Consider the following 26,408-nt stretch of genomic DNA (forward strand, 5'->3'; position numbering starts at 1 on the left):
TCTCTAATATGAATTTGGATCCCGTGACGGCCGACTCACTAATTTCAAAGCGTTTTTCAGCATTGGTGAAGCTGGGCGTGTTGTCGTTTATATCGGTGATCTCCACCGTGACGCGAAAAAGCTCCATCGGATTTTCCAGAATAATCTGGAAGTGCAAAGCACACGGCGAGGTCTCTCCACACAAAGCCTCTCTATCTATCCGCTCTTGGATAACGAGGACTCCTCTTTCTTTATCCATGCCGATGTACTCCACACTGCGGCCGGTGTACACCCGAGCCTTGCCGAATTTCAGCCTCTTGAGATCTAAACCTAAATCATGCACTATGTTTCCAACTACAGACCCTTTGGACATTTCTTCAGGGATGGAATAGCTGACCTGGGCAAGCACGGAGCGAAGGCACACAGCCGAGAGGAACAACAGTACTTGCCGTCTCATTGTTCTGTCCACGGTGCTTGTTTCCTTCAGCAATTAAAATCCAACAATGTCGCCACCATTAGCAAATGCTCGTCAAAAAAGGCAGCAATCCACATCATATTCAATAAAATCCAGTCACTGTTCGAATCCTCACTGTTCGCGTCAGGAGCAACGACTGTACAACGCAGCAGCGCAGAAGGAAGGACAAAGAATAGAGAGGAGAGAAAAAAACCCAGCAGCCGTTCAATCTCAAAACGCATGCCAACAGCGCCGCTTTGAGACGAAAATGACAAACTACAACAGGAAGTTAAAATAAAAAATCACAGGCCTGCAACACCAACAGCCATAAAAGAAAGAACTGAAGCTAAAATATGAGAATCACATTAGAACTAAAGCTAAAATATGAATATGATAACATTTGCACATTATGTGGCATAAATGTATGCTTAAATTGAGTAATTTGGTAAATGACGTACCGATAAAGTAATTAATTGCAGCAAATACAGCCATTAACCGCAGGTCACCCGTAAGCAACACAGCTGCTGTCCATGGTGCTGAAATAGACTGTTTGGAGTGTGGCAGCTGTCTCGCAGGACTAACATGAGAACAAATTACAGGCAGAAGACACGCTGTCTCGTGGATATTCTTTGCACATTATATAAAATGTATTGTTAAAATGAAATTTGCTATTGCATAAGCCTGCACATAATTATGCCAATATTTATCTTTAAAAATTAACATCATTAACATATGATGAGCAGAAAATAGAAAATAATGTGTGCCACACATGACTGTCACCATGAAGCAGTAATGCTACATTAAAGCCAATGAAGGATATCATGTGTAGCATGCATTTTAATTATTACTTTAAAGAGAAACTTATTTTTATTTTGCACAACTCATACAAAATTCAAAACACCAACCTCAACAGGAGAGTCAGGTTCATCCAGGATGTTCTTTTGACTGTGTATCTTCTGCATGGTCCCTGTAGAACTGGGGTCCATGACTAGCATATTCTGACCAGCAGCTCTGTCCAATTTACAGTCACTTTTTCTGGAGTCAGTGGTCCTGCACACCTCATAATTGTAGACGTGTGGGAGGGTCCCAGTCCCCAAAGTGTCCGAGTACCGCGGCGGATAATACGGAATGACAGGCAGGTTGGAGTGGTACAGGACGCGAGACTGTCTCCACCTGTACACTTTGACTGTTATGATAAGCAGCAAGCAGGTGATAAAGAGGAAGGAGACCACAGCCAGCGCCAAGACTAAGTAAAAAGTCAGCTTGTCATTGTACTCCTTGTCGTGCATGCTAAAGTCAGTGAACTCTGACAGCACTTGAGGGAAGCTGTCCGCCACCGCCACGTTAACAATGACTGTAGCTGAACGAGAGGGCTGCCCGTTGTCCTCCACTACAACAGTCAGTCTTTGTTTGACAGCATCCTTATCTGTCACTTGGCGGACAGTTCTTATTTCTCCATTATGGAGGCCCACTTCAAACAGCGCCCTGTCGGTGGCTTTGTGCACTTTATAGGAGAGCCAGGCGTTCTGCCCACAGTCCACATCCACGGCCACCACTTTAGTCACCAGATAGCCCACGTCTGCCGAACGAGGCACCATTTCGGCCAGCACCGAGCCGCCTGTCTGGACCGGGTACAGGACCTGAGGGGTGTTGTCATTCTGGTCCTGGATCACCATGCGAACACTCACGTTGCTGCTGAGGGGAGGGGAGCCTCCATCTTGTGCTCTAATACGGAAGTGGAACTCTTTCAGTTGCTCATAGTCAAACGAACGAACTGCATGGATGACTCCACTTTCAGCACTAACAGACACGTAAGAGGAGACTGGCACTCCATTAACAGAGGAGTCCTCCAGGATGTAAGAAAGTCGAGCATTCTGGTTCCAGTCAGCATCACTGGCTTTTACAGTGAATACAGAGAGACCTGGTGTGTTATTTTCTACAATGTAGGCCTCATATGAGCTCCTCTCAAAGACAGGCGCATTGTCATTCACATCCGAGATGTGTAAGGTGAGAGTGACACTGCTGGAGAGGGAGGGCACGCCCTCATCAGAACACGTTACTGTGATATTATACTTACACGACCTCTCCCGGTCCAAATCACCATCTGTCACTAAGCTAAAAAACTTTTTAGACGTACTTTTCATCAGAAATGGCATGTTTTCTTCAATAAAACATGCAACTTGACCATTTTCTGCTGAGTCGGGATCTTGCACATTAAATATAGTGACCACAGTTTCTGGTGTGGAATTTTCAGATATCGAGCTGGTTTTGGACATGATATTTATAGATGGGGGGTTATCATTTGTGTCAGTCACTTCCACAATAATTCTACATGAATCTGTCAGCCCTCCATCATCACTAGCTTGTACAAATATTTCATAGTGGTGCACCTTTTCATAATCTAAGCCTCCAAATAAAGACACAGCACCACTTTTTTCATCAATTTGAAAAATAACTGGAACGTCATCCACTGTGTTAGTTATCGAATAAGACACTTTCCCATTTGAGCCTTCATCTGCATCCACAGCATACACGGTGCTAATAAAGGTGCCTTTTGGAGCAGTCTCCGTCACAGTGGCTCGATAGATCTCCTGCGTGAATACAGGCGCATTGTCATTTACGTCAAGCACTGCAATTTCAACACGCATTGTTCCTGTCAGTTTTGGATCACCGCCATCAGCCGCAGTCAGAACTAAAGAGAGATGTTCTTGAGCCTCTCTATCTAGATTTTTCTGCAGGACCATCTCCACTCTCTTGCCCCCATCCTGCTGATTTTGTAATTTTAGGTGAAAATGATCTGTAGGTTTTAACGAGTAGCCCTGCAATCCATTCGCACCGACATCGAAATCCACAGCCCTTTCCAGCACGAATTTTGCACCAATCAAAGCTGTCTCGCTTATCTTAAACATTATCTCATCTTTTTTAAAAGTGGGCGCATTATCATTAATGTCATTAATTTCGACAGTCACCGTGTAGAATTCAATTGGATCCTCCAGAGTGATCTGAAGATGTAACGCGCACGGAGTCGTTTGTCCGCACAACGCCTCCCTGTCGATTCTTTCTTTCACCACGAGCAGCCCTCTGTCTATGTGCAGCTCCATGTAATCTGCATTGCCCTCCGTGTAAATGCGAGCTTTGCCAGATTTCAACCGTTTCACATGCACGCCTAAATCTTGCGCTATGTTACCAACCAAAGAGCCTTTGCTCATTTCCTCGGGAATGGAATAAGTGACCTGCCCGAGCGCCGAGCCCACAATAGACACCCAAACGAACAATAGTACTTGCCGCTTCATTGTTCCATTCGGTGCGATGGCCCAAATTAGAGATAAAAGGCGTCTAGAATGATCCAAACAGAAAATCAAAAATAAATATCCGTGTTGGGTGAGAGGAATAAATACAAAAATAAAAGAAGAACGACGAGCGGATATGTGTACGTTCCCTCTCTTCTGTTGGTATAATGTCGGTGTGGATCATTGTGTGCATAAAGATACATGATCGGGGGAATATCTGGTCAACAGCGTCCCTCAGAGTCCAAATAATTTTACTGCAGGATATCATATTTAGGCCGAGGCCTACTGCAAAACAATTGGTGCATTTAAAGTCGCCCTCAAAGTTAGCAGCATATATTAGATGAATATATATATATATATATATATATATATATATATATATATATATATATATATATATATATATATATATATATATATATATATATATATATATATATACACATTATTGTCTTCACCTCATTTATTTTTTTAGTTATTTTAAGTTTGATTGTGTTATTACTTAACTATTTAGATTGTTGGGGGTCTAAAATGGAAATACAAAAAAAAATCAGATCAATGCCTAATCATTAAGTTGATAACATTTTTACTTCACAATTGGAAAACAAATATATCTATCCATTAAAAAATGTTTTGCAGGTAAAATGAGGAAGAAGGTGGGGGTGCTCATGGGCAGGCCATGAACAATTACAACAGCTGTAACATATAATATACACAGTGACTTGTCACACTAATGGCGTGAATAATATTTGAATAAGATAAAATATCTGTTGCAAAAAAACTATTTGCCCTCGATACAGTCTCACTGATAGAAAAAAAGTGTAAATATTTGAATATTTCGATACAGTCAGTCCAATCAAATGGTGCACAATGAAAAATTAACAACAAACTGCTTGGTAATATTATGCCAGAGACTTTGACATCAGTAAGCATCAACCGTCAATCTTCAGAAAAAATAAATAAATAAGCCACAAATATGTCACACACGTTAACAAAAACTTGTCAAGTCACATTTATATTATTTGCCTTTCTTATCAGCCTCCTGTTGACAAGTGCTTATAGGACCTGCACACATGCTAAAACACTAAGTACGCCATCTGATTTGTCCAATGTTTTTATGATGTCCCTATCAAACAAACAAATTCAATTCTATCCTAAGTCTTTCATATGATTTATGACTAAAAAGTGGCAGGAGCAAGCAAGAGACACGACCATGGATATGCAGAAGCTATATGTAAATCATGACCAACTTTGAAGAGAGATACAAGCAACAACAAAAAAAAGTTGATGTGTACCTTTTGTCATGTATAGATGGGATTAGTACATTTTCAACTGTATTATTTTTTTGGAGGAGGAATTATATTTTTAGAGGAATTATTTTGGATGACAGTTGAATTTGTTTAAGACTTAGTGTAACAATTTCCAGTCTCAGACAACTGATGTAAACACACTTATAAAACATCTGCCTCTAACCATGGTACTGAATCACACCCATTAACCACATTTTGCAAAAGGAAAATTTGCAACTCTAACCTCAAGAGGAGAGTCAGGTTCATCCAGGATGTTCTTTTGAATGTGTATCTTCTGCATGGTCCCTGAAGAACTGTTGTCCATGACCAGCACGTTGTGACTTGCAGCTCTGTCCAATTTACAGTCACTTTTTCTGGAGTCGGTGGTCCTGCACACCTCGTAATTGTACACATGCGAGAGGGTCCCCGTCCCCAAAGTATCCGAGTACCGTGGCGGATAATACGGAATGACAGGCAGGTTGGAGTGGTACAGGACGCGAGACTGTCTCCACCTGTACACTTTGACTGATATGATAAGCAGCAAGCAGGTGATGAAGAGGAAGGAGACCACAGCCAGCGCCAAGACTAAGTAAAAAGTCAGCTTGTCATTGTACTCCTTGTCGTGCATGCCAAAGTCAGTGAACTCTGACAGCACTTGAGGGAAGCTGTCCGCCACCGCCACGTTAACAATGACTGTAGCTGAACGAGAGGGCTGCCCGTTGTCCTCCACTACAACAGTCAGTCTTTGTTTGACAGCATCTTTATCAGTCACTTGGCGGACAGTTCTTATTTCTCCATTGTGGAGGCCCACTTCAAACAGCGCCCTGTCTGTGGCTTTGTGCACTTTATAGGAGAGCCAGGCGTTCTGCCCACAGTCCACATCCACGGCCACCACTTTAGTCACCAGATAGCCCACGTCTGCCGAACGAGGCACCATTTCGGCCAGCACCGAGCCACCCGTCTGGACCGGGTACAAGACCTGAGGACCATTGTCGTTCTGGTCCTGGATCACCAAGCGAACGCTCACGTTGCTGCTGAGGGGAGGGGAGCCTCCATCTTGTGCCCTGACCACCAAGTCTACTTGTTTAATTTGCTCATAATCAAATGATCGAACTGCACTGAGAACACCAGTTTCAGAATTTAAAGTAACAAAAGTAGAAACTGAACTGCCACTTATCTGAGTGTCCTCTAAAAGATAAGATATTCTCGCATTTTGATTCCAATCAGCATCCCGAGCAGTGACAGCAAATATGGAAATGCCAGGAGAATTATTCTCTGCGACATATGCGTAATAAATGTTTTTATCAAATAATGGTGCGTTGTCATTCACGTCTGAGATTCTAAGATGCAACTTTGTTGTACTAGAAAGAGGAGGTGTTCCAAGATCGGTGGCTGTAATTGTTATGTTATATTCAGAGACAGATTCTCTATCAAAATATTGGTCTGAAATCAAATTGTAATAGTTTGTTAAAGAAGTCTCCAATTTAAAAGGAAGTTTTCCATCTATGGAACATTTTATTTCTCCATTTCTATCCGAATCAATATCTTTTATATTCAGGACAGCAATTGTTGTACCAGGAGGTGAATCCTCCGACAGAGGACTTAAAAATGACATTATATTAATAACTGGAGCATTGTCATTTATGTCAATAACGTCAAATATCACTTTACTGGTCCCTGTCAGACCACCTTGATCCTTTGCCTCTACTCTCAGTTCATACTTTCTGTTCTTTTCATAGTCTATTCGACCAGACACAGAAATTGTGCCAGTGTTTTCGTCAATATCAAATGTATCTGTTGCACTTCCTCTCATTTTAGACAAACTGTATTTAATAAGTCCACTTGAACGACTATCAGCATCTGTCGCATTTACCGTAATAATACTAGTTCCTTTTATTGCATTTTCAATTACAGAGGCTTTATAGGCCGTTTGGTTAAATACGGGCTGGTTGTCATTTGCATCTAACACATTTATTTCTATATTTACGGTACCAGATCTCTGTGGTGTTCCTCCATCAACTGCAATTAACCTTAATGACAAACTGGGATGTTGCTCTCTGTCTAAAGGCTTCTGGAGCACCATTTCAACATATTTACTGCCATCTGGATTTGCATGCTGCTTTAATATAAAATTATCATTTGGTGACAAAATATAATTTTGTAAGCCATTTTGCCCCGCATCTTGATCCTCTGCGCCCTGCAGAGGAAACTGCACTCCGACTACTGCAGATTCACTTATTTCAAATATGAGAGGTTTATCCTTATTTGGAAATGTAGGAGCGTGATCGTTTATATCCAACACCTCAATAATTATTCTGTGCAATTCAATCGGATTCTCTAAAATGATCTCAAAGCTGAAGCTACACGGCGTCACATCTCCACAAAGCTCCTCTCGGTCTATTCCATCATTGACGAGCAGGAGCCCTTTGTCTGCTTTCAGCTCCGTGTACTGGATGTTTTCTCCCGTCACGATGCGGGCCCGCCCTGCATTCATCCTTTTTATATTCAAACCAAGATCTTGTGCAACGTTACCAATCACGGAGCCTTTCTTCATCTCCTCGGGAATAGAGTAACGAATCTGACCAGCCACTGCGGCAAACAAATAAAAAAAGAACAAAAGCGGTCCCATTTGCTGGCGTGGTCCACAAAACAATCGCCATCTCCAGCTCGCGTCGACGAAGTATCTTCGTGGCGCCATATTTGCCACATTAAATAAATATAATATATAGCCTATCCAGCAAATCTAATCACAGCTCTTAGTTTAAAATATTCATTCCGGGAAATTAATCTCTCCCCCAAAACGACTTAAACCAAAAAGCAAAGGCGTAGGATGTCCTTTTCCTACGTGTCCTCAACCTCAAATGAACAGAGCGAGTTGCTACACTGCACAGGATACTGAATGGAAGCAAAACCTTATGTTGACCAATAGCGTCCCTTAGAGTAGGAATGGTGAATATCATGTGTTCAAACCATGCACACTGAAAATAAAAGGAATCTTTTCTTCAAAAATACACAATCAGTTTATAACCTTCTCAATAATTAATGCAAACTCAAGACTTCACAAACACCAAAAGAGATGAAAATAATGTTCAAACACCTTTTGTATTGTGAATCCAACAATAATTCTCAGCTAATTAGTTCATGTACTTCTTGGATTTAATACCTATTACAAAAATTAATTGTGACCCTAACAGCATTTTCAACATTATATGATTTATAGACTTTGTCAGAATACCTGACTTGCTGAGACGTGATGCATACATTATTATTGTTATTGTTATTGTTATTACAATAGTCACTTTCAGAAACCAAGACTATTTGGCTACATGGAATTGCTTCATTAAAAATTTATAAGGGATTTGTAAACATAAATAAATAAATAAAGATTTAAACGTTTTAATTAAATTTAAGACTCATTTTCAAGTGTTGACTCTAAGACCATTTTACCCAAATTGTATGTATGATTAAATCCTCTCCCAATAATAATAATAATAATAATAAGAAATACATAAGTATTAATATTAATATTAATATTAATATTAATATTAATATTAATATTAATATTAATATTAATATTAATTATGCTTAATGGGTTTCAATTGACCAACAGTGGCCACAACTGAACCAAAGGGAACAATTTGAAGATATGATGTTGATAAAAAGGAAATCAGACAAAATACCCATCATGGGAAATTTCACTTACAATTACCAAATCTATAGGCAAAAGATAGCAGGAAGCCCAGAGGGTTACTTGAAGAAATTCGACAAAAAATAATTAAAAATAAATATTTCAGCAGTATAAAGGCTAATAGCAACAAGTCCAAAATGTAGCCATTTCAGTTATATATTTCCATGTGATAGCACTGCCTCTATGTTTGACACATGGTGTGATACTGTTTTTCTATTGTTCTACTTTCATCGAGAGCCAAATATCTGACTGCAAAATATTTTTAAAAAGTCACATCAGTTTTCCTATACTTGATATTATTAGCTTACATTGCTAAATTGACACTTCTGTGTGGAGAAACTTCTTGATTAAAGCTGGAACACTACTCAAAATCAAATTTTAACAATTTGACTTTAGAGCTGTTGTATGAGTGTATACAAAGGAAAATACGGACTCCAATTTGAGCAAAACTACAAATTAGCTACAAGTATTTTGACAAATTACCATAATTTCGTTAACTTCAACACATCAACATTTCAGCACCATGAACAGCAGCAACACACATAATCCACAAAAGTCAACATAGGGAATGCTGAAATGTTCGACTCACCAAAGTTGACATCTGTGAACAGAGTCCTGACGTCTGCTTGTTTTCTTGTGGCAAATCAGCATCAACTCCATCCACACTCACTAAACTTTGACTCATGGCTTGCATACTCTTCATGTCACTTTTTCTGGAGTCAGTGGTCCTGCACACCTCGTAATTGTACACATGCGGGAGAGTCCCAGTCCCCAAAGTATCCGAGTATCGTGGAGGATAATACGGAATGACAGGCAGGTTGGAGTGGTACAGGACGCGAGACTGTCTCCACCTGTACACTTTGACTGATATTATAAGCAGCAAGCAGGTGATGAAGAGGAAGGAGACCACAGCCAGCGCCAAGACTAAGTAAAAAGTCAGCTTGTCATTGTACTCCTTGTCGTGCATGCTAAAGTCAGTGAACTCTGACAGCACTTGAGGGAAGCTGTCCGCCACCGCCACGTTAACAATGACTGTAGCTGAACGAGAGGGCTGCCCGTTGTCCTCCACTACAACAGTCAGTCTTTGTTTGACAGCATCTTTATCAGTCACTTGGCGGACAGTTCTTATTTCTCCATTGTGGAGGCCCACTTCAAACAGCGCCCTGTCTGTGGCTTTGTGCACTTTATAGGAGAGCCAGGCGTTCTGCCCACAGTCCACATCCACGGCCACCACTTTAGTCACCAGATAGCCCACGTCTGCCGAACGAGGCACCATTTCGGCCAGCACCGAGCCGCCCGTCTGGACCGGGTACAGGACCTGAGGGGCATTGTCGTTCTGGTCCTGGATCACCATGTGGACGCTCACGTTGCTGCTGAGGGGAGGGGAGCCCCCATCTTGTGCTCTGACACGAAAGTGGAACTCTTTAATTTGCTCATAGTCAAACGAACGAACTGCATGGATGACTCCACTTTCAGCACTAACAGACACATAAGAGGAGACTGGCACTCCATTAACAGAGGAGTCCTCCAGGATGTAAGAAAGACGAGCATTCTGGTTCCAGTCAGCATCACTGGCTTTTACAGTGAATACAGAGAGACCTGGCGTGTTGTTTTCAACAATGTAGGCCTCATATGAGCTCCTCTCAAAGACAGGCTCGTTGTCATTCACATCTGAGATGTGTAAGGTGAGAGTGACGCTGCTGGAGAGGGATGGCACGCCCTCATCAGAACACGTCACTGTGATATTATACTCAGATGCCTTCTCCCTGTCTAAATCACCGTCTGTCACAAAACTATACAAATTATTGTCAGAGGTTTTGAGCGTAAATGGAATATTTTCACTGATAAAGCATCTTATTATTCCATTGTCTCCCGAATCCAAATCCTCTATGCTTATAACAGTAACAACAGTGTTCATTTCGACATCCTCCGATACCATATTTGACTTTGACATAATATTAATTTCAGGTTTGTTGTCATTTACATCCTGTACATCAATAATTAATTTACAAGAATCTGTGAGGCCTCCATCATCACTTGCAAGTAAATTAATTTGAAAATGTCTTGACTTTTCAAAATCTATATTTCCTATTAATGAAACCTGGCCATTTTCATTATTTATTTCAAAAATATTTTTAACGGTGTCAAGAGTATTTGTTATTGAATATGATATTTTTGAGTTCAAATCTCCATCTGCATCAATGGCAGAAACAGTGGCCACAATTGTCCTTACAGGTGAATTCTCAGTAACAGTAGCCTTGTATGTGTGCTGTGTAAAAACGGGGGCATTATCATTAATGTCTAGCACTGTAATAAGAATCATCATCGTTCCTGACATCCGCGGCTCTCCTCCATCTACAGCTGTTAACACGAGAGACATCTGCTCCTCTTTCTCTCTGTCTAAAGGCTTCTGTAAAACCATCTCCACGTTTTTATTTCCATCTGCATTAGTTTGCAATTTAAGAGAGAAATGATCGGCTGGTTTTAACTCATAATTTTGAAGGTCGTTAATTCCAACATCAAGATCCACGGCCCTTTCTAGGACGAATTTTGCGCCAATGGTCGCTGACTCGCTTATTTTAAAGTTCATCTTATTTTTTTCAAAGTTTGGCGCATTGTCATTAATGTCTGTAATCTGCACAGTAACGCTGTAAAATTCGATTGGGCTTTCCAAAATTATGCGGAAATGCAGCGCACAAAGGGCGGTGTGTGCGCAAAGAGCCTCTCTGTCGATCCTGTCTTTCACGAGGAGGACTCCTTTTTCTCGGCTCAGCTCGATGTATTCTTCATTGCTCCTGGAATAGATTTTCGCTTTTCCAGAAATCAAACGTTGTATTTCTAAACCTAAATCTTGCGCTATATTGCCCACTAAAGCTCCTCTGGCCATTTCCTCTGGAATAGAATAGCTGGCCTGGCCGTACACTGCGCCGAGGGTGAAGAGAGACACGAACAGCAGTACTTGCCCATTCATTGTTCTTCCAAATCTCACCAGCGGAGGTCCTCTCGTTTTATATTCCAATAAAAAATATCCTCCTCAAAGTCTAATGTTGAATATAATCCAATCTTAATCGAAGAAAATCGCTTTCAGGTCCAAATATATATATATTTGAATTTGACAAACACGTTAAATGATCCGCTTCCCCCCTTCGCGTTCTCTTTGCATGTGTTGTGTCGACGTTACATGGAGGCGCAGCTCCAATCCTGCTCACAGTCACAGTTATCAACTTTTAGTCTACAGCGTCCCTAAGAGTCCATATTGCAACACTGCAGGATGGAAGAAACTAACTTCTTCCACAGCACATGACAAACAAGAGATGAAAAAATCTATTCAGAACACATAACAGCGATTGCACACAAGATCTGACGTAATTACATGTCAGTCCCTAACATTTTAAGATGCCAAATAAGTTATTAGCACATTTGTGCTTGTTAGTATACAGTAGTCCCGATTCAACAACAATATTATTACTAATTGCCCCCGACTGCCACAATGTCGTGCAGCTCTTAAAACACTGACACATTTGATCAAAATTGTGAAACTTGTAGGGATTATTTTTTTAATTTACTGGACATAATTTATTTTTATATTGATTGACTTCTGACATGCAAATAGGAATTAAAAGTACATTGACTGTACATGTTGTAGCCTATTTAGTTTACATATAAACATTTCCAGTGCTTTGCCACTGGGATTAACTTTCACTAATTTATTTTAAAGAACACTATGGAATGTAAAGAGTGTAAGAATTTATTTTTGCAATTTCAACGATAAAAGGAACATTTAGTACATGCATATCCCAGCCTCCAACAACAACTCTATATTCAATTTTTAGATAAAGGCAGTTCCATGTTTAGTAGACCTAAGAGATCGAGATGTTTGAATTTTGGATTACGATTTCAACACACAGCTACAACACTGTTATTAAAAATTGCTTATGGTAAATAGGCCTTATATAAACAAAAAAAAATCAGAATATCTACCATTGCAGTGTATTATAATTTAGTCCATTTATCCACCCATCCAAGAACAGGTACTGCAATCTTAATATATTATAATATGGAAAACACCTTTGATGATATACACATGCACATAAATGTTACCAAACGAAGAGGAAGCACACAGTATTGTTTCGTGTAACTATTATATGAAGTTCAGGTACATTCAATAAGACATCTTGCATATGAACTTGAAAGCACTAAAGTGACATGAAATTGAAAATAGTTATCCAATTTGAGTTAAAGTATTCAGCAACTAACAAAGTCAGGAGGCTAAATGTCAGCTCTCCATGGTGCTGAAGTTCCACTTCAACTGCAAATGATTCTCCGGGAACAACTGAATAAAAAGGACAATTGAAATTATGCTTCTCATCTTTGTAAAATTTGTACTTGATGAAAGTAATACGATGATAGGAGATCTAATTGATAACATTGATAATAAAGAGATCATTAACAAAAATGAGCAGAGCACATGAAAATGTAGCAGACTAACCTCTAGAGGAGAGTCAGGTTCATCCAGGATGTTCTTTTCACTGTGTAGTTTCTGCATGGTCCCTGTAAATCTGGGGTCCATTGTCATCACGTTGTGACTTGCAGCTTTAACCAATTTACAGTCACTTTTTCTGGAGTCAGTGGTTCTGCACACTTCGTAATTATACACGTGCGGGAGGGTCCCAGTCCCCAAAGTATCCGAGTACCGTGGGGGGTAATACGGAATGACAGGCAGGTTGGAGTGGTACAGGACGCGAGATTGTCTCCACCTGTACACTTTCACTGATATGATAAGCAGCAAGCAGGTGATGAAGAGGAAAGAGACCACAGCCAGCGCCAAGACTAAGTAAAAAGTCAGCTTGTCATTGTACTCCTTGTCGTGCATGCTAAAGTCAGTGAACTCTGACAGCACTTGAGGGAAGCTGTCCGCCACCGCCACGTTAACAATGACTGTAGCTGAACGAGAGGGCTGCCCGTTGTCCTCCACTACAACAGTCAGTCTTTGTTTGACAGCATCTTTATCAGTCACTTGGCGGACAGTTCTTATTTCTCCATTGTGGAGGCCCACTTCAAACAGCGCCCTGTCTGTGGCTTTGTGCACTTTATAGGAGAGCCAGGCGTTCTGCCCACAGTCCACATCCACGGCCACCACTTTAGTCACAAGATAGCCCACGTCTGCCGAACGAGGCACCATTTCGGCCAGCACCGAGCCGCCCGTCTGGACCGGGTACAAGACCTGAGGGGCGTTGTCGTTCTGGTCCTGGATCACCATGTGGACGCTCACGTTGCTGCTGAGGGGAGGAGAGCCTCCATCTTGTGCTCTGACACGAAAGTGGAACTCTTTTAGTTGCTCATAGTCAAAAGAACGAACTGCATGAATGATTCCATTTTCAGCACTAACAGACACATATGAGGAGACTGGCACTCCATTAACAGAGGAGTCCTCCAGGATGTAAGAAAGACGAGCATTCTGGTTCCAGTCAGCATCACTGGCTTTTACGGTAAATACAGAAAGACCGGGTGAATTATTTTCGACAATGTAGGCCTCATATGAGCTCCTCTCAAAGACAGGCTCGTTGTCATTCACATCTGAGATGTGTAAGGTGAGAGTGACGCTGCTGGAGAGGGAGGGCACGCCCTCATCAGAACACATCACAATGATATTATATTCAGATGCCCTCTCTCTATCTAACTCACTGTCTGTTACTAACGTATAGAAATGATTTTTTGAGATTTTCAACAAGAATGGAATATTTTCATTAATAAAACAATTTACGTTTCCATTTTCTTCTGAATCTAAATCTTCCGTGTTTATCATAGTAACAACAGTATTGATTTCTGCATCCTCAGCTATCATATTTGATTTGGACATAATGTTAATTGCGGGTATGTTGTCATTTACATCTTGCACATCTATAATCAATTTACAAGAATCCGTGAAACCTCCATCATCACTCGCAAGTAAATTAATTTGAAAATGTCTTGACTTTTCAAAATCGATGTTTCCAATTAATGAAACCTGGCCATTTTTTTTATTTATTTCAAAAATATTTTTAACGGTGTCAAGAGTATTTGTTATTGAATATGATATTTTTGAGTTCAAATCCCCATCTGCATCAAAGGCAGAAACAGTGGCCACAATTGTCCCTACAGGTGAATTCTCAGTAACAGTAGCCTTGTATGTGTGCTGTGTAAAAACGGGGGCATTGTCATTCATGTCTAACACTGTAATACGAATCAACATCGTTCCTGACATCCGTGGCTCTCCTCCATCTACAGCTGTTAATACGAGAGACATCTGCTCCTCTTTCTCTCTGTCTAAAGGCTTCTGTAAAACCATCTCCACGTTTTTATTTCCATCCGGGTTATTTTGCAGTTTAAGAGCAAAATGGTCTGCTGGCTTTAATTCATAATTTTGAAGGTCGTTAATTCCAACATCAAGATCTACAGCTCTTTCGAGAACAAATTTTGCTCCGACGGTCATGGATTCACTAATTTTAAATTTCATTTCATTTTTTTCAAAATATGGCGCATTATCATTAATGTCCATAATCTGCACGGTAACGCTGTAAAATTCCATGGGATTCTCCAGAATAATTTCTAAATGCAGCGCACAAAGGGCGGTGTGTGCGCAAAGAGCCTCTCTGTCGATCCTGTCTTTCACGAGGAGGACTCCTTTCTCTCGGCTCAGCTCGATGTATTCTTCATTGTTCCTGGAATAGATTTTGGCTTTTCCAGAAATCAAACGTCGAATTTCTAAACCTAAATCTTGCGCTATATTGCCCACTAAAGCTCCTCTGGTCATTTCCTCTGGAATAGAATAGCTGGCCTGGCCGTACACTGCGTCGAGGGTGAAGAGAGACAGGAACAGCAGTACTTGCCCATTCATTGTTCTTCCAAATCTCGCCAGCAGAGCTCCTCTCGTTTTATATTCCAATAAAAAAATATCCTCCTCGAAGTCTAATGTCGAATATAATCCAATCTTAATCGAAGTAAATCGCTTCCAGGTCCAAATATATATATATATTTCAATTTGACAAACACGTCTAATGGTCCGCTCTCCTCCGGTCGCGTTCTCTCTGTGTTGTGTCGACGTTACATGGAGGCGCAGCTCCAATCCTGCTCACAGTCACAGTTATCAACTTTTTGGTCTACAGCGTCCCTAAGAGTCCATAATGCAACACTGCAGGATGGACCAAGACTATTTCCCCAGCACAAAACATTAGAGAGCGAGAGAGCGAGAGAGCGAGAGAGCGAGAGAGCGAGAGAGCGAGAGAGCGAGAGATCTTTTGACAATTCACATGGAACGTAATTCCTTAACGACTGCATGCTCACCAACATTTATCACAATCTATTACTTGCTTTTTAGTACTCACCACTTTACAATAATATGGCCTCTTATGATTTTTATTTTTTCCTCCACTGTAACCACGTCGTGCAGCTCTAAACATATAACACATTTGGAAAATGTAATGGTAAACATTTAGGCATTATTTTTCATTCACTGAGCATAACTCCTTTTTTTTTTTAAATTAATTTCTAAGTGTACATTGATTGTAATTATTTAAAACAGTTTACCAAGAAAACATTTCAAGCTATTGTCAGTCTATAGGGATTATTTTTCAGTCATGTAATAAAAATATATTTAACCCACACACATTAAACGCAAATTAAATGTGTGAGTGCAAGTTTGTAATGTCAAAGATGAAACGCTCTATTAACTGTTAACGTGTAGAGTATAAGTATTCTGGAATCCAAAATCAGTCTTCTACAAATATTCATATCTCAAGTAAAGGAACATTGACAATTTTAAATGTATCTACTAATCGGGATTATGTTGCAATAATTGTTCAATAATCTTGTTTATTTGGGGGTATTGAACATATTATAGAGCTCAGGTCAAAGGTCAAATCTAAAATACTCCAATAATTTCAATTATATCTGAGAAAAAAATACGAGCAACCAAGGACAATGAGCCAATCATGTCGTATTAGATATTTTAAGAGACAGGAAAAAAATCCATCAGTCCTTCCATTTTATTTACTGCTTAATGAAACGACTGATAGTTTGGTTAGGGTTGTTTACAGGTCTGTGAGACTGAGACTGGTTGCCAGTCAAACGCAGGTCCCAATTTAGACAAACAACCATTTACACACACGTTTACATATTAGCAGTTTTACCTTTGGCTAACATAGGAGACAGAACATAGAAATAGGATATAGAATAGGACAGGAAGGGATAAAGATGTCCCCAAAAAGATTTTAACACACATTTTCTGATTATGAGGAAAGTGTAGTAACCACAAATCCAACATCTTGAGAAAATAAATAAATAAAATGCTTGAGGTAAATACACATTTTAAATCAGGTCAAATGTACAGTACATTATATGGCTTTCAGTGCCCTTCAGTGTTTATTGAATTTTACTCCATCCATCCCTCTATCCATCCATCCATCCATCCACCCATCCCTCCATCCATCCCTTCCATCCATCCCTCCCTCCATCCATCTTCAAAACCACTTATCCTTTTCAGGGTCAAATGCCTATGGCACTACCTGACTGTTACACAAACTGCACATTGTCATCACTACTTTGGTTGTTATCAAGTCTTACAATTTTGATAGATTGTGATGTGGAAAGCAACTTTTTAGTGTATGGATGAACACAAATGTTACCAAACATACTGTAGCTATAGCACAATATTTTTTTTTCATGTCGCTATTAATACGGGTACATTCAATAATCCATTGTATAAAAGAAAACTTGAATATGAACTTGCAGTACTAAAAATATCAACAACAGTCCATTGGAATGGGAAAAAAATATACAATTTCAGTTTTAGGTATTCAACAGCAAGCACAGTAATAACTCAAAATTTAAGCTCTCAAGCTGAATCTCCTCTTCAACTACATAATGATTCTCAGTGAGCAACTGAAATCAAAAAGTATTGAAACAATATGTTGCACTTTGTAACATTTGTGATTGATGGAAGTAATATGACGATTGGGCACCTTATTGTTGATAACAAATACATAATTAATTAACTTAAATGAGACAGAGCACTCCATGAAAATGTTGTCAACTAACCTCGAGAGGAGAGTCCGGTTCATCCAAGATGTTCTTTTCGCTGTGTAATTTCTGCATAGTTGCTGTAAAACTGGGGTCCATTGTCATTACGTTGTGGCTAGCAACTTTGTCCAATTTACAGTCACTTTTTCTGGAGTCAGTGGTTCTGCACACCTCGTAATTGTACACATGCGAGAGGGTCCCCGTCCCCAAAGTATCCGAGTACCGTGGCGGATAATACGGAATGACAGGCAGGTTGGAGTGGTACAGGACGCGAGACTGTCTCCACCTGTAAACTTTGACTGATATGATAAGCAGCAAGCAGGTGATAAAGAGGAAGGAGACCACAGCCAGCGCCAAGACTAAGTAAAAAGTCAGCTTGTCATTGTACTCCTTGTCGTGCATGCTAAAGTCAGTGAATTCTGACAGCACTTGAGGGAAGCTGTCCGCCACCGCCACGTTAACAATGACTGTCGCTGAACGAGAGGGCTGCCCGTTGTCCTCCACTACAACAGTCAGTCTTTGTTTGACAGCATCTTTATCAGTCACCTGCCGGACAGTTCTTATTTCTCCATTGTGGAGGCCCACTTCAAACAGCGCCCTGTCTGTGGCTTTGTGCACTTTATAGGAGAGCCAGGCGTTCTGCCCACAGTCCACATCCACGGCCACCACTTTAGTCACTAGATAGCCCACGTCTGCCGAACGAGGCACCATTTCGGCCAGCACCGAGCCGCCCGTCTGGACCGGGTACAGGACCTGAGGGGCGTTGTCGTTCTGGTCCTGAATCACCATGCGAACGCTCACGTTGCTGCTGAGGGGAGGGGAACCTCCATCGTGTGCTCTAACATGAAAGTGGAACTCTTTCAGTTGCTCATAGTCAAACGAACGAACTGCATGGATGACTCCATTTTCAGCACTAACAGACACATATGAGGAGACTGGCACTCCATTAACAGAGGAGTCCTCCAGGATGTAAGAAAGACGAGCATTCTGGTTCCAGTCAGCATCACTGGCTTTTACAGTGAATACAGAGAGACCTGGCGTGTTGTTTTCAACAATGTAGGCTTCATATGAGCTTCTCTCAAAGACAGGTGCGTTGTCATTCACATCTGAGATGTGTAAGGTGAGAGTGATACTGCTGGAGAGGGAGGGCATGCCCTCATCAGAGCACGTCACTGTGATATTATACACATGTGACCTCTCTCTATCCAACTCATTATCTGTGACTAAACTATAAAAGTTATTTTTAGAGGTTTGCAGCATAAATGGAATATTTTCATTGATATAGCATTTAACAATTCCATTGTCTCCCGAATCCAAATCTTCTATATTGATAACAGTAACAACGGTATTGATTTCTGCATCCTCTAATATCACATTTGATTTGGACATTATATTAATTTCCGGTTTGTTGTCATTTATATCTTGTACATCAATAATTAGTTTAGAAGAATCTGTAAGACCTCCATCATCACTTGCAAGTAGTTTAATTTGAAAATACTTTGATTTTTCATAATCAATATTTCCAATTAATGAAACCTGACCCGTTTCTTTATTTATGTCAAATATACTTCTAACGTTATCTTGGGTGTTTGTTATTGAGTATGAAATTTTAGAATTCAAATCTCCATCTGCATCAGTCGCAGAAACAGTTGCGACAATTGTTCCTAGAGGTGAATTCTCAGTAACAATAGCTTTGTATGTGTGCTGTGTAAAAACGGGGGCATTATCATTCGCGTCTAACACTGTAATAACAATCAACATCGTTCCTGACATCCGCGGCTCTCCTCCATCTATAGCAGTTAACACGAGAGACATCTGCTCCTCTTTCTCTCTGTCTATAGGTTTCTGTAAAACCATCTCCACGTTTTTATTTCCATCCGCATTATTTTGCAATTTAAGAGAGAAATGATCAGCTTGTTTTAATTCATAATTTTGAAGGTCGTTAATTCCAACATCAAGATCTACAGCCCCATCTAGAACAAATTTTGCTCCGATGGTTGCTGACTCGCTTATTTTAAATTTCATCTCATTTTTTTCAAATATTGGCGCATTATCATTTATATCTGTAATCTGCACAGTAACGCTGTAAAATTCGATCGGACTTTCCAGAATGATCTGAAAATGCAGCGCACAAAGGGCGCTGTGTGAGCAAAGAGCCTCTCTGTCGATCCTGTCTTTCACGAGGAGGACTCCTTTTTCTCGGCTCAGCTCGATGTATTCTTCATTGCTCCTGGAATAGATTTTTGCTTTTCCAGAAATCAAACGTTGTATTTCTAAACCTAAATCTTGCGCTATATTGCCCACTAAAGCTCCCCTGGCCATTTCCTCTGGAATAGAATAGCTGGCCTGGCCGTACACTGCGTCGAGGGCGAAGAGAGACACGAACAGCAGTACTTGCCCATTCATTGTTCTTCCAAATCTCACCAGCGGAGGTCCTCTCGTTTTATATTCCAATAAAAAAATATCCTCTTCAAAGTGTAATGTCGAACATAATCCACTCTTAATCAAAGTAAATCTCTTCCAGGTCCAACTGTATTGTTTTTAAATTGGCAAACACGTTAAATGATCCGCTCTCCTCCTGTCGCGTTCTCTCTGTGTTGTGTCGACGTTACATGGAGGCGCAGCTCCAATCCTGCTCACAGTCACAGTTATCAACTTTTAGTCTACAGCGTCCCTAAGAGTCCATATTGCAACACTGCAGGATGGAAGAAACTAACTTCTTCCACAGCACATGACAAACAAGAGATGAAAAAATCTATTCAGAACACATAACAGCGATTGCACACAAGACTTGACGTAATTACATGTCAGTCCCTAACATTTTAAGATGCCAAATAAGTTATTAGCACATTTGTGCTTGTTAGTGTACAGTAGTCCCGATTCAACAACAATATTATTACTAATTGCCCCCGACTGCAACCATGTCGTGCAGCTCTTAAAATACTGACACATTTGATCAAAATTGTGAAACTTGTAGGGATAATTTTTTTCATTAACTGGACATAATATATTTTTATATTGATTAATTTCTGACATGCAAATATAAATTAAAAGTACATCAATTGTACATATTGTAGCCTATTTAGTTTACATATAAACATTTCCAGTGCTTTACCACTGGGATTAACTTTCACTAATTTATTTTAAAGAACACTATGGAATGTAAAGAGTGTTAGAATTCATTTTTGCAATTTCAACGATAAAAGGAACATTTAGTACATGCATATCCCAGCCTCTAACAACAAGTCTGTATTCTATTTTTAGATAAAGGCAGTTCCATGTTTAGTATACCTAAGAGATCGAGATGTTTGAATTTTGGACTAAGATTTCAACACACAGCTACTGACTATGTTGTTAAAAACTGCTTATGGTAAATAAGCCTTATTTTTAAAAAAAAGTCATGTTAAGTAGAGTTTTCAGAATCTCTACCATTGCAGTGTATTATATTTTACTCAATTCATCCATCCATCCATCCAAGTACAGGTACTGCAATTCTGATATGGAAAAATCCCTTTGATGCACACAATATTGTTTCGTGTAACTATTATATGAAGTTCAAGTACATTTAATAAGACATCTTGCATATGAACTTAAAAGCACTAAAGTGACATGAAATGGAAAATAGTTATCCAATTTGAGTCAAAGTATTCAGCAACTAACAAAGTCAGGAGGCTAAATGTCAGCTCTCCATGGTGCTGAAGTTCCACTTCAACTGCAAATGATTCTCCGGGAACAATTTAATATAAAGGACAATTGAAATGATGCTTCTCATCTTTGTAAAATTTGTACTTGATGAAAGTAATACGATCATAGGAGATCTGATTGATAACATTGATAACAAATAGATCATTAACAAAAATGAGCAGAGCACATGAAAATGTTGCAGACTAACCTCTAGAGGAGAGTCAGGTTCATCCAGGATGTTCTTTTCACTGTGTAGTTTCTGCATGGTCCCTGTAAATCTGGGGTCCATTGTCATCACGTTGTGACTTGCAGCTTTAACCAATTTACAGTCACTTTTTCTGGAGTCAGTGGTTCTGCACACTTCGTAATTATACACGTGCGGGAGGGTCCCAGTCCCCAAAGTATCCGAGTATCGTGGGGGGTAATACGGAATGACAGGCAGGTTGGAGTGGTATAGGACGCGAGATTGTCTCCACCTGTACACTTTGACTGATATGATAAGCAGTAAGCAGGTGATGAAGAGTACGGAGACCACAGCCAGCGCCAAGACTAAGTAAAAAGTCAGCTTGTCATTGTACTCCTTGTCGTGCATGCTAAAGTCAGTGAACTCTGACAGCACTTGAGGGAAGCTGTCCGCCACCGCCACGTTAACAATGACTGTAGCTGAACGAGAGGGCTGCCCGTTGTCCTCCACTACAACAGTCAGTCTTTGTTTGACAGCATCTTTATCAGTCACCTGCCGGACAGTTCTTATTTCTCCATTGTGGAGGCCCACTTCAAACAGCGCCCTGTCGGTGGATTTGTGCACTTTATAGGAGAGCCAGGCGTTCTGCCCACAGTCCACATCCACGGCCACCACTTTAGTCACCAGATAGCCCACATCTGCTGAACGAGGCACCATTTCGGCCAGCACCGAGCCGCCCGTCTGGACCGGGTACAGGACCTGAGGCGCATTGTCGTTCTGGTCCTGGATCACCATGTGAACGCTCACATTACTGCTGAGGGGAGGGGAGCCTCCATCTTGTGCTCTAATACGGAAGTGGAACTCTTTCAGTTGCTCATAGTCAAACGAACGAACTGCATGGATGACTCCATTTTCAGCACTAACAGACACATAAGAGGAGACTGGCACTCCATTAACTGAGGAGTCCTCTAGGATGTAAGAAAGACGAGCATTCTGGTTCCAGTCAGCATCACTGGCTTTTACCGTGAATACTGGGAGACCTGGTGTGTTGTTCTCAACAATGTAGGCCTCGTATGAGCTCCTCTCAAAGACAGGCGCATTGTCATTCACATCCGAGATGTGTAAGGTGAGAGTGACACTGCTGGAGAGGGAGGGCACGCCCTCATCAGAACACGTCACTGTGATATTGTACTCACGTGACCTCTCTCTGTCTAAGCCACTGTCTGTAATTAAAGTGTAGTAATTATGTTTTGAGGTTTTCAGAATAAATGGGATATTTTCATTGAGAAAACAATTTACGTTTCCATTTTCTCCTGAATCTAAATCTTCTACATTGATCATAGTCACGACAGTATTGATTTCAGCATCCTCTGATATTACATTCGATTGTGACATTATGTTAATTACGGGAATGTTGTCATTTACATCTTGTACATCAATAATCAATTTAGAAGAATCTGTTAGTCCCCCATCATCACTAACAAGTAAGTTTAGTTGAAAAAGTCTCGATTTTTCAAAATCAATATTTCCAATTAATGATATCTCACCATTTTCTTTATTAATTTCACAAATATTTTTCAAATTTCCTAACATATTTTTAATTGAATAGGATATTTTTGCATTTGAGCCCTGGTCTGCATCAGAGGCAGACACGGTTGCTATAATTGTCTCTGCACGTGTATTCTCAGTAACAATAGCCTTATATGTGTGCTGTGTAAAAGCGGGGGCATTATCATTCGCGTCTAACACTGTAATAAGAATCAACATCGTTCCTGACATCCGCGGCTCTCCCCCATCTCCAGCAGTTAACACGAGAGACATATGCTCCTCTTTCTCTCTGTCTAAAGGCTTCTGTAAAACCATCTCCACGTTTTTATTTCCATCTGCATTATTTTGCAATTTAATAACAAAATGGTCAGATGGTTTTAATTCATAGTTAGTAACGCCATTATTCCCGACATCAAGATCTGCAGCCCTTTCTAAAACAAATTTTGCTCCGACAGTCGTTGACTCGCTTATTTTAAATTTCATCTCATTCATTTCAAAAGCGGGTGCGTTATCATTTATGTCCATAATCTGCACAGTAACGCTGTAAAATTCCATGGGATTTTCCAGAATAATTTCTAAATGCAGCGCACAAAGGGCGGTATGTGCGCAAAGAGCCTCTCTGTCGATCCTCTCCTTCACGAGGAGGACTCCTTTCTCTCGGCTCAGCTCGATGCATTCTTCATTGTTCCTGGAATAGATTTTGGCTTTTCCAGAAATCAAACGTCGAATTTCTAAACCTAAATCTTGCGCTATATTGCCCACTAAAGCTCCTCTGGTCATTTCCTCCGAAATAGAATAGCTGGCCTGGCTGTACACTGCGTCGAGGGCGAAGAGAGACACCAACAGCAGTACTTGCCCATTCATTGTCCTTCCAAATCGCGCCAGCGGAGCTCCTCTCGTTTTATATTCCGCCCAAAAATATCCTCCTCGAAGTCTAATGTCGAATATAATCCACTCTTAATCGAAGTAAATCGCTTTCAGGTCCAAATGTTTTTCAGTTTGACAAACATGTCAAATGATCCGCTCCGTCGCGTTTACTCTGTGTTGTGTCGACGTTACATGGAGGTCGCAGCTCCAATCCTGCTCACAGCCATCAATATTTTGGTCTACAGCGTCCCTCAGAGACCATATTGCAACACTGCAGGATGGAACATGTATGCTGCTCATTTTTCCCCAACACGATAAACTAGGGTGACCATATTCCCATTATAAAAAAATAAAATAAAAACATAGGACACTTCCCCGGCCTTGAAATTGTGGAACCAGTCGACTTGCAGTTACACAGTGTACTTGAATTTATAAAACCCCCGACGCCCAAACAGGACGTAAGAAAATGGTCTGTCCTCCCAAATTCCTCAGAAAAGAAAACGTTTGGTCACCCTATGATAAACGTAAAATTACTCCAATCCATAATACATAGTGGCTTTAAACTCATTTATGGACAGTATTCCATGCTGCCACAAGATGGCACATCACAGTACCATTTCAAGACCATAGACTGTATATATTATTCAACAATAATTAATTTACTCATTTAATTATTTTTTCAATAAATTGCTTTCTTGTTAGTACAAAGATGTGCGCTTATATTTTGACACAAGGAGCTGTTTGGTCGAGTGAGCCATCATGTGAGCGCAGTTGCTCAGCATGCTCAGCTAAATTGATATCACAAAAAATAGAATTAATTTTATTTTGGTAACAAAATTCACTCATGTGAATTGAAATATAAATGTGTTAGTTATATAATAAAAAAGGCGAATAAGCCTATGCATTTAAAGCAGCTAAAATAGTCCCTTGTAAAGGTTAATAATTTCATTTTTGTTGCAATATTACATATTGTGAGAGGTGAAACGCTTACACAACAATACCTATGTATGTAGCCTATGTCTAACAATAATTTTTCAATTACATATTGTACATCATGTGCCGGTTATACATTTTGAGTCATAGTAGGAGTTTGATTTGAGGTTATAGGGTAAGATTACCTGCAACACAATGTGCACATAAAAGTCTTAGGTCACCAAACACACCCACTTATTTTGTTTAAAATATTCTTTTTGAAGGTTAATTTGTATTTGTATTTGTATTGACATAGCAAATTAAAATTCAGGGGATTTTATTTCAATATATGCTCAATAAACTTATACAATGGCATTCAGAGTCAGATTGAAGGACAAATAAACACTTCCCCAAACCTTTATCTCAACTGCATATGACAAAGCTAAAAACAAACCTGAATTCTAGCCAAGACAAAAACAAAAAACAATCAAACTTCACACATTCATGCGGGCTTATGTGAAACGTCATTAAAGTGATAGAACATGGACTTATGTTATATATTACCACTCCATTGGAACGGAAAATATGATACGTGAATGAGTAGCACGCTGTCCTTGGTGCTGAAAATTTTACTATTTGTTATATTGGCATACTAAAAAGTAGATTATGTATTGAAATGATAGGCTATATCTAATATAATAAATTCAAATATATATTAACATTTTCTTATATGACTGTTTCTTATTGAAGACAAAAAGACAAATTATGTTGAACTAACCTCTAAAGGAGAGTCAGGTTCATCCAGGATGTTCTTTTGACTTTGTCTCATCTGCAAGGTCCTCCCAGAACTGGGGTCCATGACCAGCACATTCTGACTAAAAGCTCTGTCCAATTTACAGTCACTTTTTCTGGAGTCAGTGGTCCTGCACACCTCATAATTGTACACATGTGGAAGAGTCCCTGTCCCCAAAGTATCCGAGTACCGTGGAGGATAATACGGAATGACAGGCAGGCTGGAATGGTACAGGACGCGAGACTGTCTCCACCTGTACACTTTGACTGATATGATAAGCAGCAAGCAGGTGATGAAGAGGAAGGAGACCACAGCCAGCGCCAAGACTAAGTAAAAAGTCAGCTTGTCATTGTACTCCTTGTCGTGCATGCTAAAGTCAGTGAACTCTGAGAGCACTTGAGGGAAGCTGTCCGCCACCGCCACGTTAACAATGACTGTAGCTGAACGAGAGGGCTGCCCGTTGTCCTCCACTACAACAGTCAGTCTTTGTTTGACAGCATCTTTATCAGTCACCTGCCGGACAGTTCTTATTTCTCCATTGTGGAGGCCCACTTCAAACAGCGCCCTGTCTGTGGCTTTGTGCACTTTATAGGAGAGCCAGGCGTTCTGCCCACAGTCCACATCAACGGCCACCACTTTAGTCACCAGATAGCCCACGTCTGC

General features: G+C 40.3%; 3 protein-coding genes and 1 pseudogene across 42 annotated transcripts in view; all 4 read right to left on the reverse strand.

The window, feature by feature from the left end:
• The window catches only part of LOC147168452 (protocadherin gamma-A11-like), a 284,949-nt gene that overhangs the window by 87,898 nt on the left and 170,643 nt on the right, over nt 1-26,408 (reverse strand). The window contains exon 1 of one of the 39 annotated variants that reach the window (XM_086084327.1): nt 9,290-12,068. The exons of 36 other annotated variants lie outside the window; for them this stretch is intronic. In XM_086084327.1, the coding sequence (XP_085940453.1) occupies nt 9,290-11,671 (2,382 nt within the window). In that variant the 5' untranslated portion in view covers nt 11,672-12,068. Of the gene's footprint in view, nt 1-5,256; nt 7,877-9,289; nt 12,069-26,408 lie in introns of those variants that run through there. 2 more of the 39 variants (XM_086084346.1, XM_086084301.1) reach the window with 2 other exon arrangements.
• The window catches only part of LOC147168456 (protocadherin gamma-A11-like), a 164,900-nt pseudogene that overhangs the window by 37,399 nt on the left and 101,093 nt on the right, over nt 1-26,408 (reverse strand). The window lies entirely within an intron of this gene.
• On the reverse strand, nt 12,545-16,083 carry LOC147168458 (protocadherin beta-16-like). The gene is made up of 2 exons (XM_086084353.1): nt 13,190-16,083; nt 12,545-13,033 (listed from the first exon to the last, which is right to left on the reverse strand). The coding sequence occupies exons 1-2, from the start codon at nt 15,575-15,577 to the stop codon at nt 12,977-12,979; spliced, it is 2,445 nt and encodes an 814-aa protein (XP_085940479.1). The 5' UTR covers nt 15,578-16,083; the 3' UTR covers nt 12,545-12,976.
• On the reverse strand, nt 21,370-24,462 carry LOC147168459 (protocadherin beta-16-like). The gene has a single exon (XM_086085136.1). The coding sequence runs from the start codon at nt 24,035-24,037 to the stop codon at nt 21,437-21,439; it is 2,601 nt and encodes an 866-aa protein (XP_085941262.1). The 5' UTR covers nt 24,038-24,462; the 3' UTR covers nt 21,370-21,436.

Source organism: Leptonotus elevatus, chromosome 9, assembly GCF_054856555.1.
Source record: "Leptonotus elevatus isolate MCC_2025b chromosome 9, RoL_Lele_1.0, whole genome shotgun sequence".
NCBI classification, from domain to species: Eukaryota; Metazoa; Chordata; class Actinopteri; order Syngnathiformes; family Syngnathidae; genus Leptonotus; species Leptonotus elevatus.